The following is an 18535-nucleotide window of genomic DNA, read 5'->3' as shown; positions in this document are numbered from 1 at the left end:
ATGTTTCCCTGCTTCAGCACACCGTGATAAAAGCAGTGGCGTATCCAGGACATTTTTACTGGGGTGGCCAAGATGGGACACAGAACCAGACTGGGGTGGCCATACCAAGAGAACCTTTATGAATGGCATGTGATCAAAATGTGTAAATATCACATTGCTTTGCATCAACATCTACACATATGTATAATAATTGAATTCTAGAACTCATGTTAGCATTCATTGAATTGTCAGACTTTTGTTTTGACATTTGACAGTTTTCTATTCCTCTTCCATTTCAACCTATTATGGTAGTTACACATTTTTAGAGCCATTCTCATTGTAGAACATTAAAGTCCTCAACAAAATCAATCTGATAATATCAGGTATAATGTAGGCTACAGGACTATCTCAGAAAATTAGAATATTGTGATAAAGTTCTTTATTTTCTGTAATGCAATTAAAAAAACAAAAATGTCATACATTCTGGATTCATTACAAATCAACTGAAATATTGCAAGCGTTTTATTATTTTAATATTGCTGATTATGGCTTACAGTTTAAGATTAAGATTCCCAAAATATTTTAATTTTTTTAGATAGGATATTTGAGTTTTCTTAAGCTGTAACTCCACTCTAAATCAATGAATCACCTGAGCTGTCATCATTGATTGACAGGCGTGTCCTCTTGTTTGGTAGGGAGGAGAAGAAAAAAAAACTAGGTTATTGTGTTGATGAACTTCATGAACTACCAATCAGGTCTGGGGCGGCCACAGGGTGGCCAATGAGATTTCAGGGGTGGCCCAGGCCACCCCAGGCCACCCCCCAAAATCGCCACTGGATAAAAGGAGCTGTGACACCAACAGAGTTGTCCAGACCTTGATGACAAGCTGGTGACGACCATTCATTTGAATCAGGTGTGTTGATGCAGGGAGACATCTAAAACATGCAGGATGGAGTCGAGGACTGGAGTCCGAGACCCCTGGTGTATGGGAGTAGCTATTTTCCTGGGGGTCCATATTTAGCAGGGCCTCACGTGGAGCCTGAACACCTTTGGGCTGACAAAAAAGGCCCAGCAAAGACTGTACTTCCTGAGGAAGGAAGTACAATATCAAGGAAAAACTGCAGGAGTCTTTCTACAAGTGCTCCATAGAGAGCATACTGACGTGCCGTATCTGTGTGTGGTACACCAGTCGCACGGTGGCTCAAAGGAAGGCTCTAGTAAGGGTTGTGAAGACAGCCCAAAAAATCATCGGCTGCCCTCTCCCCTCACTGGAGGACTTACACAGCGACCGCTGTCTAAAAAGAGCAAAGCAGGGCGCTCCTTTGGTTCTGGAGGGACGCTTTCGTGGAGGCGGGTGCACCTGCCCGCGTCGGCGGCCCGGGCGGCTCTGTCTCTCCGGGCAGGCTGGCCTCTCGCCGGGTGGGGGTCGTTGGCCTGGGGGGTGCAGGCCTCCTGGCCGCGTGTTCGGCCCGTGCCGGGTGGCTGGTGCTCGCCTGGGTCCGGTACTTGGTAAATTCCCTGTCTTCATTTGGCAGCACCTTATTACCAGTCTATTGCTTTTATTTTAGAGTGGAGGCGTTGTCTTCAGATTTCTGATTTTCTTTTTGCTAATGCCGTTGCTTTACCCTACATGTCCTCAGTTACTCTTATCTCTAGGTTGCCATGTTACCACCTGCTGTCTGTTGCTCATTTACCCGCCTGCATCCATTCCCCTTATCGCCCTTGCTACATTCATAAGTACTCCTTGGTTTTCTTAGATCGTTGAGATGCTCATTCTTGGCCTGGAGGATTGTCTGCTGTTCCTTTTGCATGTCTCTGTAAATCCTTGTTTCAGCAGTCAACTTGGTTAAATAACATTAGTAGTATTTGGGCCCTCTCTCTCTGTGACAGTAGAGTCTCGACAGATGTGCAACCAGCATGCTCGGGTTCTTCCAGTGAAAAAAATGTTTCAGCAGTTTCCACCATTAAAATGTATTAGAATGTTTAAACAGCACTATCACAACTGTCGCCAAAGACTCCTTCTGTCCTCACACCATGGAGCTGTTTCCATGAATAATATCTTCATGGCAAGTTAAGTTCGGGTTCTTCCATGCTTTCATGTTCTTTGGATTCTTGTTTGTAAACCTCTTAGCTTCAGTAGTGCTTTGGTTTGTTCATAAAACAATTTCTTTGTCAACCCTCTGCCTCCCATCTGTGAACCTCCACTTCTCATGACTGGGCAGCAAGAATAAGAAAGGCTGTCCATAAACTTCTAGTTATTTTATTAAAATTCACAAAGGCTCCTGCGCTGTTGGGAACCAACACTTAATCTCCAGGCTTAGTGCGTCATATCAAAGATTTTGAATACAATAAGAGAAAACCTAGACAGGTCGGCAGTCGATCACAGGGCCACGTGCAGACAGAATACACACACACACACACACACACACACACACACACACACACACACACACACACACACACACACACACACACACACACACACACACACACACACACACACACTTCCTCCTATGGGCAATCACCACTTCACCTGACATACGTTTTTGGACAACAGGAGGAAGCTGGAGTTGCTGGGAAACCTCTGTGAAGAAAGGCCCCTGTTGGGATTTGAACCAGGAACCTTCTGGGTGTGAGGCATCATAGTGACATTTTAAACTAAAAAGTGTCCTGTCATCAGCATCACCGGTGTTTTCTTTCAGTCACTCAGTTTGAAATCATCCCTCCACTGTTTGTTACCATGGTGTTCAGTACACTCAACATGGACCAGAGAAACCAAAGGTGAGAGTTATGTAAGGAGATCAAAAATACAATTCTAGACAAGCTTGGTAAAGGTAAAGGTTAGAAAACCTTCTCCAAGCAGCTTGATGCTCTGTGATTACAGTTGGAAATGGCATTCAAAAGTTTAGGCTCCCCAGGACCTCCCTGGATGGGGCTGAACAATGAGAAGGCTTGGTTATGTTTGAGAGCTGCATTTCTGCATCTGGTTCAGGCTGTCTTGAATCTGTGCAGGTGCAATGAAATCTCAAGGCATTCTGGGACAAAACATGCTGCCCAGTGACAGAAAGCTGGGTCTTACTTACAAGTCATGGTCAGCGGTATAATGACCTAAAGCACAGGGGCTTTTTTGAAAAATGACCTAAATCCTACTGAACATCTGTGGTAAGAGGTGAAGCATGCAGCCGGGAAAAGAAACCCTTAAAGACAGCTGGAGAACTTTGATCACGAGGAGAGGAGTAAAATACCTGTCTACGGTCGCAGAGGTCTCATTGAGAGTTGCAGTTATTACTTGACTGAAATGACTGACTCAAAGGGTTTTTCCACAAAAATTAAGCTGATGACGCCAATTAAATTTTCATTGTCACTGTTGTTATATTATTATTATTGTTTTATTATTGAATAAATCATGAATCCCAACTCAAACACACTGTCTGATTCTCATTATTTCATTATTCATTATTATGGAAGGGTGAATGTGTCTATATATATATATATATATATATATATATATATATATATATATATATATATATATATATATATATATATATATATATATATATATATATATTATTTGTTTATATTTTAAATTACTTTTTATTGGATTATTTTTCAGTTATTTTTTTTTTTTATATATGATATGATATAATTTCGTTGTACATACGTTATAATGAGAATAAAGAACTATCTATCTATCTATTATCACTTTTGCCAGTTTTAAGTTACTTCAATGAGCATTTTGGCTTTTTCTTTCTTTAATGGTTCCATCTGTTTATTTATAACAGAAATTAAATAGTCAACACTTGAAGTGGGTCAAACATAACTTACATGTTATACAAGACTCTTGCACAATAACCGTTCTTGTCTAAGGACAACTTTGATTAAATGTTTTAATCCAGTTCAAATGTTCACAACTGTAGTTTTCAGAACATGATTTTGAGTTTGACTTAAAAGAAAAAGGGCGAGAAAACCCAATACAGTGAAGTTTAGTTGATCACAAGCCTCAGGGTGGAGGTGCTCCCCTGGAACAGCAGGGGGCGCTCGTCGCCTTCATGTGGAACAAGACGACCAGGCGGCATCGACGTAAGCCTGAATTATGGTTCTGCGTTAACTCGGCGTAGCCTACGGCGTAGGCTCTGCGTTGGTGTAACGCGGAACCATACATCATTGTTGAAAGGGAGCAGCAGAGCTGCTGAGAAGGGCCTGCAGGGAAGGCAGCAGAATCCACCCCCACATTGCTGCTTCATTATAGCCGGTAAGGAGGAACATAGGACACAGACACAGTAATAGAATTTGATTTTATTTCCTATGATCTCAAAAACATATTTCTTACTTTGCTTGCCCTCCAAGAAATATATTCAATAATATGTGTAGTCGTAGTGTTCTAAAGGGAGGTTTTATCAGATTGTTTGGCCATCGGTATTCATCTATGAAATGAAACTTGACTTGTGAGCTACAATTATTTCTTTGATCAAGCTGTCCTAACACACACATACACAGATGCACACACGCAGACAATGTGTGTGCAAATGTATCTGCCAGATCTTTGACCTAGTTCATGTATATCCCTTTTTTCTTAGAATTACAGTACAGTATGTGGCATGGACTAAGTTATCTCCCTGACTATCTTTCACAATAACACTGCAATTTGACATGATAATACAAGTTCAGTCAACACTCAACAGTTAGCAGGAACGGCATACAGTACGAGAATACATTTGTACAAAAGTTATACACAAACAATACACTATAACTGGAATTTGTCTCTTCGGTACGGCAGACATACTCACACGCACAACGCACTTGCACACACATCAAGTCACACGTTCATTGGTCAGAGGAACTGGATGAAGTACTCAGTCAGTTTAGGGAGAGTACAACTTTTTCAGAACCGTTCTGACCAATCTTCACTCAACATACTGCAGAGTTGTCGAACTCGAGGACAGGAGAAGCTATTTACAGGATTTAATTCAGAAAATATTGCACTTGTTGGCCCATTGCATGTCACAGCAGGTGCTACGACAATGCTCCTAAATCTGTAACACAGAGTGATATATATATATATATATATATATATATATATATATATATATATATATATATATATATATATATATATATATATATATATATATATATATATATATATACTGTACATATACAGCATCTTAGAATATAAATCTACATAGATACGTTAACGGACTGACTTCATGCATTTTTCTCAGATTTTATTTAACTATGCAACAAACGACGGACAATGCTAAAGGAACTGTAATGTTTTGGCACAAAGTATTTCTTATTCTATGACTTGAACTGAAATATTTTAGGATTTTTTATTCTATTTTTTTTTTAATTGGCTACAACTTTTACACATGGACTCATCATCAACACAGTACAGTAAAACATGTCTGCAGTAGGGAAATCTCCCATTTTTAAACTACTGTTTATTTATAAAGTCTTCACAAGCATCTTTCTGAGTATTTTTATTTAAGAAGGGACTTAGTTTAACAGCACAAAAGCATGCCGACTCAGAAATTATGGCTGTTTATTCCATGCCAGAACAGATCCTCTGCTTTAGATCTTAACACTTTACTGTGCTTTGACAGCGTGGGACTTGGATTTAAACAAAATAATTCCTTGATGTACGGCGTTGAGGATGGAAAGGTTCGGCTAAGGCGTATCATAAAGGTAAAACACCACACACATACCATTGTCTTTTTGGCAGCATGCTCTTTGAGTCAAACAATAAAGGGTCGTCTTACAAGCCAAGAACAACGATTCAGTTGCTTTTTTTAAATTGGAAGATGCAGTTACTGGAGAAATCGCACATTTACGGACAATAAAGGGTGGACTGGTACTCACATCAGTATTACACAGACTGGATTAATTCCTAGCAGGACGGAGGGACTTACAGAGGCCGTGTTGGAGATGCTAAAAAAGGCCACTTTTTTTCTTTCCAAAGGTAGATAATGATTTTTCTATGGCAATGTGACATAAGTGCTCACACTCATGCATATCCACACACACTTAGTGTACAGTCACAGCCTCACACTTAATGTTGTTACAGTCATTACACAAAATAAAAGCCGCTACATCGTCCAGTGCTCTAAATCATACATTTGGCAGCTTTAGGAATCAAAAATAAGATAAAAACTGTAAAAAGAATCACCACTTCAAATAAAAAACGTATTGAAGCACTCACTGACGCTGCCCCTCACTGTATTTTAGGTCTTAAAGATTTTAAAGGTCTTAAGGATCACCTGTACAATATGAGTGAACTACTTCAAGCCCTATCAAACATAATCATTTTATTAACGCACTACCTAGCTGAAAAACAAGAATATAGTTTCCTATATTGTAGATATCCTGTGATTTTACACGTTTTACAATAGCCATGACTGTCTTTCCTGGTTATTTGCTCTTTATGTGAGGTGATTACACTGGGAGATAATACAACAGCATTTTGTAACTCTACTACTAAACAGGGTCTGAACCGCAGTGCAGAGAGGCGGCACCGTCAGCCTCCAGGCGCCGTTCACTAACAGTTGCATCCAGGCTGTTGGAGCGGCGGAGCGCTGTCCGTGAGTTTGGCAGTGGGGGCTCCCGTGGTGACCGCCGGATCACTGTCCAGGCTCTCGGACATCTTGTCGCAAATGAGGTCGACGAGGCGTTCAAAGGTCTGCTTCACGTTGATGTTGTCTTTGGCACTCGTCTCAAAGAACTCAAAGCCTTGGTGTGGAAAAGAAAGAGAGAGAGAGAGGACTTGTGGACACAGGAAATAGCACTAACTGCAGCAACTGTAGTACACAAAGCTTGGTTCTTTGTGGCATCTTTTTAGTCGTAGATCCAAATATTCTGACAAGTGTAAAACAAGGGAGGGACAAGTTTGTTTTTTTCTTTTTTGCAGTGAAATAATGTTGACGATGATGTAGGGCTGGGCGATATGGACCAAAAGTCATATCTCGATATTTTCTAGCTGAATGGCGATACTCGATATATATCTCGATATTTTTTCTGTGCCATAATTGGGGTTTCCCCCAAAGCATTATAGCATAGCATCTCTGTTAGCATCTCTGTTAGCTTCATTTTTTTCTGAGGCAAACCCTTAAAAGAACAGTCAGTTTTAATACAAAGCCTCGTGCCAAATGTCACACAGGTACCTTTATTAACAGAGGTCTGTACAATATCAAAATGTATAAAACAAATGAAATAAAAATAAACTGCCTGCATATACAGAATAAAAATGCTTCTTGAATAAAATAAAACAAATATCCCTTTCCTGCATAACAATTAAATTAAAATACACTGTACAATTAATACAATGTAGACAGTAACAGGCAGACTTTTCCACTGAGGTTGACAGTTGTGCAAATAACAAAACATTTGTGCAAATCTCAAATAAAACATTCAAGTCAATTTGTCACAAAATAAGCTATATCAAAATCAAAAAAAAAAAACAAAAAGAATTTTTTTTTTTTTTTTTTTAAATCGATAAACGATATTGTCTCGTACCATATCGCGTTTGAAAATATATCGATATATATTAAAATCTCGATATATCGCCCAGCCCTACGATGATGCCATCAAATTTAAAGTCCATTGTTGTGAGACCTACCCAACTGTTCTGCCAGGAGTCTACCACTATCCACGGAGACCACTCTCTCTTCGTCCATGTCGCACTTATTCCCAGCCAGCACCACCTGTGCGTTATCCCACGAGTAGGTTTTTATCTGGGTCGACCTTCACGGAAAAAGAAACAGACACACAAACACACTGACACTGCTGCTGAGTCTTTGCTTTTGGACAAACTATTCGACTTGTTTTTGTGCCTTTCTTTTTATTCCATTATTGGATTGGATCCTTTAGAAACAGACAGGAAGATGGATGAACATGATGTAACGTTTGTTCGCCATTTGGGCCAGTCATGAACAGTGATTCTGCCCCTTTTCATTTTGGCATCCTGTAATGTTTGAGTCACCGATTGCATCAGGGCCAAAGTAGGTCAAGTACTGCTGTGTGCTGAAAATATGCAGTTACTTCAGACTCAAATGTAGGCCGTGATTTTCTATTTTGTAGTTACTTAATTTGTGTCACACACAACTGGACTCACAATCAATCTTTTCATTATGACAGCACAAAATCCATGACATGTCAACTTAACCACATAACCAGTCTAGGGGTTTGGGGAATATTGTATTCTTGTCATTTTGGTCCAAAGACGTGTACTCCGTCTGCAGGGTTCTGGTGGATCTGGTACATCCATCCATCCTTTATCTATACTCTCTTATTCCTTTGGAGGGTTTTGGGGATCTGCCGGAGCCTGTCCCAGCTCTCTTTGGGTGAAAGGCAGTGGCACACTCCAGACACATCACCAGTCCATCGTAGTACCACAACCTACTTGGACTTTCGTCCTTTTTCTGAATTGTTTTTTTTCTTTTTTTACTTCTAAAAATCAGCTACTAGAAATAATGAACCAGCACCCAATCAATATTTGTTCTGATACAATACCAGAGTTGTAGCAATCTGGCCTGTAAAGATTTAGATCTCAAATTCTGCAGATAATAAATATATATTGACGAGACATGTATTGTGCAAGCTACAAACATTCTGAATTGTCTTTGTAGTATTCATTTATAAAGGTGAACTAAAATTTCTAAGAATAATTATTGCAAATTTTAGTCCCGATCAATCTGTTTCAATTGAGTACTACATGTATTATCCCTACAATGACCAACATGGGTGCCGTCAATTCTGCATATCTCAAATAAAAGTTGTACAGCCAGCACCTGAGCAGCTGCTTGATCATAAAGCAGTCAGCTACTTGGAGCCACGTTTTAACCTTTGCATACTTCCACACATTATAGGAAGGAATTAAAATGACAAACTTCTCCTGCTGTGTTGCAGTTTGACTTTAAGTAGGGCAGCATCATGAGCTGAAACAGAAGAGACAGATCCAGCAGACAAGAAGAGACTCAGAGAGACAGAGAGAGAAAGCAACATGATGTTAGCACCTCTCCTCTGTTTTCCCCCCAGTTCTGACTCGTTATAGTAGTTCATAAGTGGGTCATTGTGAGTCCAGCTGCTCATGACTTTTACTGACAGAAAAACATTATGCACATGCCTAGTGTGCACATGAATGCAATGTAAGAGGTGTTGCAGAGGTTGAACAAGAGGCTGGGATCTATGCAAATATATATATATATATATATATATATATATATATATATATATATATATATATATATATATATATATATATGAATATGAAAAAATAAATGCAATTGTTTTAATTGTTCATGAATGCCTATTAACTTCTTTAAATCCTGCATGTGATGTCAGTATTGGAATATTTCCCTGGTTTTTCTGTGACTCAGGCAGGAAATGAGAACGTCAGAAGATTAATTCAGCCACAGACAGGAGAAAGAGCCATTGCTATGGCAACCATCCTTTTTTTTCTTCAACCTTGTCACAAAGAGCGAGGGAAAGCGAGGGAAATTAAAGCAAGGGGCAAAGGCAAAATAGGAAAAGGAAAAAGAATTTTGGTTATTTTAAGGAAAAATCATTAAAAAATATCTATAGTTGATTGATTTTTGCAGTACCTCAGAAAGCTCCCAGGTAACCCGAGGCATTGTAGCTCAATGACACACTAGTTCATTCATTAATTAGGTATCCATCTTAGACAGTTCATAAACTGCAACACTCTTCAAAGTGTCAGAGAGGTCTTAAAAGAATAACGGGTGTGTCTGCCTTTGACTTCTCTTCACCAGAAAGCCTTTGTTGCTTACTGTGATGGGGAATTAATTAAAATCAAGATGATAATGTGAAGGGCTTTAATGCCATTGCTAGGAGTAATAGAGTGCACCCTTCCAGATGCAGACTGTTTGTTTTTAAACATCCCATACCCAAGTAAAGATAACCAGACTTTGAGTATGTGGTATAGCTGGATTGGATACAACCGCCTGCGTTGACAGTGACAGGTGCTGCCTGGAGCAGTTTGTCATGCGTTTCTTGCTCTGTGACAAGAGCTAAGTGGGCCCTTGCCTCAGTTATCAAACTCCTACAATAGGTGCAAAGCACACAGTAAGCACATGACCTGCACAATAGGATAATCTATTTCAATGTTTTTCCCTTTGGGCTGATGCAACGCTAACACTCTGTCTTTGCTTATCTCTTTGGGCTGCCAGAGAGATACAGCTGAAAAAAGAAAGAAAAAGAAAAAAAAAGACAGCTTCTCAGCAGAAACACCTGATCGGCAAATGTGTCAATCAGAACACTTTTATCTGTACTGGCTTGATGACTCTTGGTTTCTGATGCTAAAATGCTAACGCAGAAGCCTGGTTTCTTTCTGCCGATTTAATTTAAACGTAGCTTCCAAGTCTTGGTTTAGATTGTGAATCAGTGGATGTTTCTGTGGCTCGTGAGTGGACAACAGCCACGACCTTGACAGGTTTCTGCTTGATCCTTGAGCCTGACACAGGTGCATGCGCAGACTCCATAACAAGCCTGTCAGATTTCATACGGAGACAGCAATCTGTATTTTGGTCATTGGTTATAGAGAAGGAAGGCAAGCAGCTAAGAAAGATAATACGGTACAGCAGGTAAGTTAGATACTGAGTCATAGCTTTAGGGCAAAACACAGGAAGCATTATTGATCTGGTGCTCATACTGAGAGGAGAAATGATTCCTTCATGCAAAGCTGGACTCACCAGTCCTGGACGGCGCCGAAGGACTCCTCGTTGGTGATGTCGTACATGAGGATGAAGCCCATGGCGCCACGGTAGTACGCCGTGGTGATGGTCCTGTAGCGCTCCTGCCCTGCTGTGTCCTACACACAAACAAGCCCAGTTCAGTTGGCTGACTGTGAAGCTCAGCAACACTGACCAGACCCCGCCAAGCAGATGCACCACGTAATACTTTAATTATAAAATGGGCTTGATTTAGTTACTGTATCTACACTTGGTCATGGTTTGGTTTACTCTGGTCATGGTCTGCATGCGATCGTCCTGGTAACTTGCCTTACTGGCTTGGCATTGATGAGGTGCCAAGAACGAGTGACGGGTATGATTGATTCTTTCCTCCCCTCGATAAAATAATCACTCAGCTGTGTTAAAGGCTCAGTGGGGCAGCTTTGAGAGCTCAGCTCATGAAATGTATTTCTTAGAAAAAGGGACTATAAATGGATGGAAAATGACTGGAACACTGAGTCAGAGTTGATGAGAGAGGACAAGTTGCTTCAAGGCAGAGTAAGTGATGACACAGCATTTTGCTTACACAAAAATATGGATGTGGCTTAGGATTTTTGTTCAGTCTTTATCCTGATTATCAATAAACTGTACCATAGAGTTGTTCTCACAAGTTACATAATGTGAAGTTCCAGTCATTGCACACATGCTTGCTGCGCCGCCCTTCCACCCACAACAAGTGTGTTTCTAGGCTTCTCCGAATCATGTCAGAAGACTTCTGGCGGCTCCACTTGGATCTTGTTAAAGAGGCACTTGACAAGCAGCTCTGGATAATGTTTACCACAGTAGCTTTACTTTCTGCTGGCCTCCACATGGCTGCCACAGTGTGCTTGTTATAGCCAGAGGACAAATCTGACCTTCACTCCACAGAGACGGAGCTCCCAGCTTGCCGCGTTTCCACTTACACACTGTGGTTGGACCTTTTGACGGTTTACAATTATACAAAAACAGCAGCTAGTCTGCATTGTTTGGTGTTATGGGCACATTTTGAAAAGAATAAAAGAGGAATTTGAGAATATTTCTGCATATTTTCTTATGTTACTGTGCTTGCAGTATGTCCGAGGGCTTGTTTAACCTCAGCCGTGCTTCATCGTGTCTCAATTCCAACTCTTCCATATCTCAGTATCCTATTGATTGTTGGCCAAGTGCTTGCCAGTGACTCTTAGCTTTTCTGGCAATTTCTGTGCGTCTGTTTGCTTGCTCTTAGTTAAAAAGATGTGAAACAGGGAAAAAAATGTGCTTGAGACCAGAGAATTTGAGAGCGTTGATAAGCTCAAGAGTCTGCAGCTCAGCAAAAATCAATTGAGGCCGCTGATCACTTTAAGTGGCAAGGCAGTGAGGGGAGACTGATGGTTGCAAAAACTCCTTTTCACCCAACAAGCATCTGTTTTTAATGAAGCTGGCAACACTCTGTTTCATGCTAGTCAGCCTCACAAGTACTGTAAATGATAACCAGTCATTTATTATGACATGTGACTACCACAATAATGTAAACCAATATACGTCTGCATTTTCATTGTCCAAGAGAATATGTGAGGGCAAAGGTGGTCCCTTTCCTCCTGAATCTGCTTGTCATTGTTGATGACGAGTCGCCCGATTAAGTGCTACCTCTTTGTCCCTTTATTCTCCGGGCAAACACAACACGTATGGGGATGGCTGACTGCCGAAAAATGCAATCATGTGACAAACAAAGAGCAAAACCTCGGAGGGTAGGAAGAAAAAAGAAGTAGACACAGAAGGAAAGATAAAAAAGGAAATAAACCAAAAGGAACAATTTTATATCTTCTCCCTCCGTTCTCTCAGAGGTATACTGAGACAATCTGCTTCAGCTGCTTAGATGAGCTCCTAATTAAACAGACTCAGACTTTTCTCGGTTTCCCACACTTTCTGACGAAGGTGTTGCTTCTTTGTTCCTCCACACGTGTGTCAAACTCACACCTACTAGTCTCCTGTCAGCAATGCTCACATTTCCATCTGTCTCCACACTTAGATAAGTGTTAAAAAAAGTAAATATCCCCTTTCCTGAAATTTCACTTATTAAATTAAATACAAATCCTTATGTACAACATGCCCTTACTAACTAAGTAGCAACACCTTAAAGTTGTGTGTGAATTAAAGGGCTGAAATGTCAACACTAATAATTTAGGCTTAGGTTTACATAGGCCTTTTAAAATATTTGTTTGTGGAGAGGTAAACGTTCTTACAGATTATGCAGATTCTCTCCTTTTCAAGAGATGAAAGGCTAGGCCTGTCTAAGCTTATTAAGCAACCGTGATAAGTATTATGATCCAAAACACTGGCTTGAACTGAATTAATGCTCAGGTAATGCCATGGTTACAACTTTTTTTGTATCAGACTAGCCAAGCCAACTGCCATCCAGTCCTTGACAGGTATTGACCAGCAAATCAAGGGATGACCAGATATTAGTACAGCGTGAGCTTGGGCCACAGCCTGACAGACAGTTGCAGACGGGAATGGCTCGTTAGGGTGCAACAACAGGCAGGCAGGGACTCGTAGGTGTTGGTATTGAGAAAATAAAACTGCTGCACTTCAGGAATAGATTTAGAAGGAGTTGTAAAGCAAGCACATCATCAATGCACAAGCATCACTACAACGTTAACATCTATCTGTTTACTTCCTTTTAATGATGAATAACATTTGCAATAACGAATTTTGGGGGGATTTTTTAAGTACTGATACCTATATACAGGGGGGAATACAAGCCTGTACTCGAGGGCTAGTCTACTGCACGTTTTAATCGTTTCCCTGCTTCAACACACCTGATTTTAACCACTGGTCGTCATCATTGTGTCATCAGGCTCTACACAACTCTGTTGAGGACACACCCATGTGTATCATCTAAAAGGTGCGGTAGACTGGCCCCTGAGCACCGGCGTGTGTGCACCCCTGGTTATATAGACAGACCTCCTCACTCACTCTTGCCTTTCAAACCTGCCATGGATATGTTGCGCTACAGGGGATACAAATATGTAGATAAACTGGCTGAAACACAAGAAAACCCCCTGGGGCACCAGGTTCTATTTTTAGCATTATTATCTATTCTTAACCTTGCAAACAGTGACCATGAACTTCACCTCAGAGCTCAAAGAGTCCTCCAGAACATTTTGTCCTTCAAGATGTCCAGAGGACTCTGACTCGGTTTTCTAAATAGTCAATAGCATAATATATTCTGTTGATGATAGGTTAAATGTGTATGGCTAAATTGCCGTCATTTCATCTTTCACAATCGGCAGTCACACGTTCTGACTTGTGAGTGTTGAACGCTTGAATGGGAAAGTTTCATACCCAGATCTGCAGTTTGATCCTCTTGTCATTCTTGTACACAGTCTTCACTTTGAAGTCGATGCCCACTGTACTGACGAAGGCTGACGTGAAGGCGTCATCGGCGTATCGAAACAGGAAGGACGTCTTACCCACGCTGCTGTTGCCAATAATCAGCAGCTTGAACATGTAGTCAAAGTTTTGGTCGCCTCCCTCTCCTTTCCCTTTGACATCCTGAGTGGCAGCCATCTGAAACCCCCAAAAAGAGTTGTTGGAAAGAAGGCATTTCCATAGTATTCTATACTGTTTTAGAGAACTCATAGACCATGTCCCATGTACAACTTGATTTCATTACCTGGGCTATTCTGTCATGGCAGTATCTGAAACTAACACAATTCCCACAATAGTTTTGTGGTTGACTGATTGATGTGAAACAAGGATGTCGGAGAAAAGAAAAACTATGAACTGGGAAGGTAATTTCAAAGAGAGACTGGAAGCAAAAACATGTCTCTGCCTAATGGAGACAAGCTTGTTTATTTTCTTAGCTTTTGGACAGTGGCAGCGCCCCAGGAAAACACTTAACGTTGGCGTTTCAGGACCAGGAAAACAGCTAAGTTTGCTTACTAAGAAAAGCAGAAATTACCAAATTAAAAAGCAGCAACATCTTTTATTTAGTGGCCTGAAGGTACACTTGTCTGTCAAGTGACTGTGGCACCTTTAAGAAAGTAATGGATTTATTTCTATTTTTAGCTAAATGCAGAGCGATCATATAATATGATAGTTTAAAAAATATATAGATACATTGTTAAGTCCTGCAGCTGCTGTACAATTGGCCTTTTGATGGTAACCATGATGCTGATGTGACCCAGGATAAAAAACATCTGACATCGATGTATTAGAACCTTCATCTGGAGATGGTGTGAACCTTGGAGTGACACATGAGAAGATATGAACCCACCTTATTTGATTATATGCAGAGCTCAAATTGGCTGGTTTGATCTACTGATGATCCTGTAACACCTACCATCCTCTACACCGCTCAGTGATAAGAATAAGAGACAAGGAGTAAAAAAGGCTTGAAGTAGTGGAGGAAGGCTCTTATCAGATAGTTTGTCCAAGGTTTTACATCACTCTTAAACCTGTCTCAGATGGATGTAACAGAGGGACATCACAGATTAGCAGGTGTCCCTGCAAATTCCTAGTTTATGAAAGGCATTATGGAAGATAAATAAAGTATTAACCCAACAAACCTTTTTCAATATAGCATATGGTTTGTTCTGCAGCTGTACTCTCAAAGAATGAATACAACTTCCCAAAATCCTGTAAATGCCTCTAATCTTTTTTCTTCATTTGATACAAAACATTTAATTCATATACACATGACAGGAATATTATTGATAATAATATTATTATTAATATTATTATTAACAATAATAATAATTATTATTATAATGAATAAAAAATGGAGAGATAGCCCGCATTGTGTGTCGAGTACAGTAAAAGCTTGTTTAACATGCCTTAGATCAGAGGTGACAGAAGGCTGCGTCAGGCAAACCAGCATGAGCAGCACATCAAGCTGTTGTATCAATGAGTATTAGATAACAAGCTGAGCTTGTGAGATTGTTTTCTCAAAATAACAACACCAGATGATTTATGTTACTATTTAGAGGGCAACAAAAAATGATAAATATAGTTCTAATTCTGTTAGTTGCAGTCTACAGGAAATATATAATCCGTTTTATTTCCATTTAAAAACACAACAGTTTTGCATGTGATGTTTTGAGTGTCCTTTTGTAATCATCGTTAAGCAAACGCAACTGCTTCCATATTAGAAGTGCTACAGTTCACATTTGCACATGAGAAAACTGAAATGGACATTTTTCTTCACATCTCAATAGTGCATCTAAACATTTCCGTGCAACCTTTCAGCGAGACGACATGTAGAGGAGCAGGGTCTTTTTCTCTTCTCCAAGGTGAATGTTTGGACGAACTACACCGATCTCCCCGCTAAACGCGTGCAGCCCAGTTCTCCCCGTAGCATAAGCAGTAAATAAAAGATGCCGGACCTCCATCACGCACGTCCTGTGCTGGGTGTCTGTTCGCTTCCGCGTATGCAACATCCCAGGATTTGCAAGGACATCGTTTCCAGAATAAAAAAAAAGAAATCGCCCACAATGATATTTGCACGCACAACGTTAAAGCCCGTCTCTCCGGTGTGAAAATCCTCCACACTGCTCGGCCATGGACCTGCATGCCGGACGATGCTGGGCGAGCAGTTCTGGCCAGGAGGTCATTTTATCCTCCCGTGGCATTCTTGCACATAACCGTAAACGTAGGAAACTAAGAAACCGCGCAGAGGACACTCCGTGTACAAACCTGTTTCCAAGGCCTTGGCTCTATCCGTGTCTGTGGCTGTTATGCAGGATTGTGTTTTTGTAGTGCAGCGCTGGTTTTGTTCCCTCTGCTCGGACCAGCTTCAGCACCAGGAGCTGTCCGCTTCGCCTGGCTCTGACGTCACAGGCACGAAGCCGAAGGGGGTTGTAGTTTTTCCCATAGACATACTCAGTACTCGAGTTGAGGGGGGATGATGATAAAACTGCCATCCCCCCTTTTATGGCATTTCATCAATGAATGTGGTTTTACTGCTATTTCAACATTTAGAGTCATCACCAGAAAAATAACTTATTTGACAATTTTCACCTGTTTCAAGTAAATTTCCACTTGAAATAAGTAGGAAAAATCTGCCCATGGGACAAGATTTATCTTATCATTACAAGTAATAAAATCTTGTTCCACTGGCAGATTTTTCTACTTATTTTAAGTGAAAATCTATTTGAAACAGGTGAAAATTGTTGTTTTTTTCCAGTGATGAGTCTTGTTTTAAGTGTAATGAGATTTCTTTTACTAAAATGAGACATTTTAACTAGAAATAAGACAAATATTCTTGTTAAGATTTTGAGTTTTTGCAGTGAATCATTTTACTTATCCTGTGAAGGACAGAGTCATATTGATAAGTTCAGAAAACTGTTTTTTATTTTTGTGTTTTGATGTATTTGATGTAAGCCCAGTGGATATTTAAAGCTTATGGCTGCATTTAACTGCTGCTATGTCATTCCTGCAGTGTTTCTGCAGGTGTTTTGGTCAGTGCTATTATTTAATATATTATATTATTTGTAATCAGCACAAATTATCTGTCCCCATATGATAAAATCCACCACCCCCCTGTTTTTTCTTTTTTTAAACTCGAGTACTGGACATACTGTACATTTGATAATGGTAGCGAGGAAAAGGCGACCGTATCACATGGTCCTGTTTGCGGGATGGAGTAGACGATGACGTGAGAGCAGCAGTAAGCTTTTACTGTCTGAAAAATGGTTCAAATGTTATTTTATTTTCTGAAAAATGGTTCAAATATGGTATTTTGTTACTTAAAACATTTTAAATATGTTTTGTTGATGAGAAAATATGTGTTCTTATTTTTGTGAGGGGGGGATATATATTGTTTTTCGGCATAACATGAATTACTCCTATGTGGGATCAAGAAAGTTCTTATTTTTGCCATCTGAGAAAAATTAATATATTATATTTGGTGCCTAACTGTTTCCCAAGTATATTAGTGCGTGTTTGAATGAATAAATGAGACGTAAAACGTACATTTCTTTGTAGAAAGGCGCTTTATGAAAATAAGATCATTCACTTGTATTAGTTTACAGCGCAGTCTTGCCACATCCAATATGGCGGCGACGTTGACGTATCGCAGCAGCGGGCAAAACCACTCGATGCGGCGTCTACGTATATATGTGTATGGTTTTTCCGCGAGTGGAGGCGCGAGGGCGGAGGACGGCATCAAACGTGGACATTTGACTACAATACTCAGCATGCAGCGCTCCCCAGCTGTCGCGAACAGACCCGTCCTATTGTGCAGAAGCGTTTCCTCAGAAATAACTCACTATATTTAGCGAGAGGACGTATGTATTACAGTGACATGAGTCATAACACCTTATTTGCTAAATTTGACTAATTTCACTGTAGAATCCTCATCTTACCTTTCCATACAAGTCCATTTTATCCTCTGTAACCATTAACCTGCATGAATGAATTATGATTCTCTGCAGTAGCCTATCGACTCCCAGTTGGCCCCAGTGCTATATTATATTTCCGGAACCAAATATAAAGCCTCTGGTTTTGCGTCAGCCTCCCTGTCGGCTGTGCTGCCGTCCCTCCGCCCTGGAGCCAGAGCTTCACACAGACCAGGCGGCCACGGCACATAAGAGCGGCCTGAATCCTGATGAATACTCTGATCATCGGTCCTTCACCGAGAACAAGCGCAGGATGGGGATCTCTTTGCAATTATAATTAAGCCTCTTTTAGGCAGACTGAAATGCATGCATAATCAGTAATGCAAAAGCTGTCATTTAATGATGGGGCAGGACCACACGGGTGGCTCTCTCTCATCAGCAGTCGTTTCAAACATTGAACGTGTTTATTTTCTGCAGTTTACTTTCGCCTCGTCTCAAATCCTATAATAAGTG

At 40.4% G+C, this 18535-nt stretch overlaps 1 protein-coding gene across 2 annotated transcripts; it reads right to left on the bottom strand.

Annotated features, from left to right (window-relative positions):
* Positions 1-5108: 5108 nt before the first annotated feature.
* On the bottom strand, positions 5109-18185 carry rab3c (RAB3C, member RAS oncogene family). Of its 2 annotated transcripts, none has more exons than XM_061729326.1 (5): positions 18050-18185; positions 14028-14252; positions 10686-10804; positions 7595-7719; positions 5109-6708 (listed from the first exon to the last, which is right to left on the bottom strand). In XM_061729326.1, the coding sequence occupies exons 1-5, from the start codon at positions 18083-18085 to the stop codon at positions 6518-6520; spliced, it is 696 nt and encodes a 231-aa protein (XP_061585310.1). In that variant the 5' UTR covers positions 18086-18185; the 3' UTR covers positions 5109-6517. The 2 variants fall into 2 exon arrangements, with proteins under 2 accessions (XP_061585310.1, XP_061585311.1); XM_061729327.1 differs by lacking the exon at positions 18050-18185 and adding an exon at positions 16380-16516 and having other exon boundaries at positions 5110-6708.
* Between the last annotated feature and the right edge of the window lie 350 nt (positions 18186-18535).

Source organism: Cololabis saira, chromosome 9, assembly GCF_033807715.1.
Source record: "Cololabis saira isolate AMF1-May2022 chromosome 9, fColSai1.1, whole genome shotgun sequence".
NCBI lineage: Eukaryota > Metazoa > Chordata > Actinopteri > Beloniformes > Belonidae > Cololabis > Cololabis saira.
The sequence above is the reverse complement of the archived record's forward strand: the minus strand, read 5'-3'. Positions and strand labels throughout refer to the sequence as shown.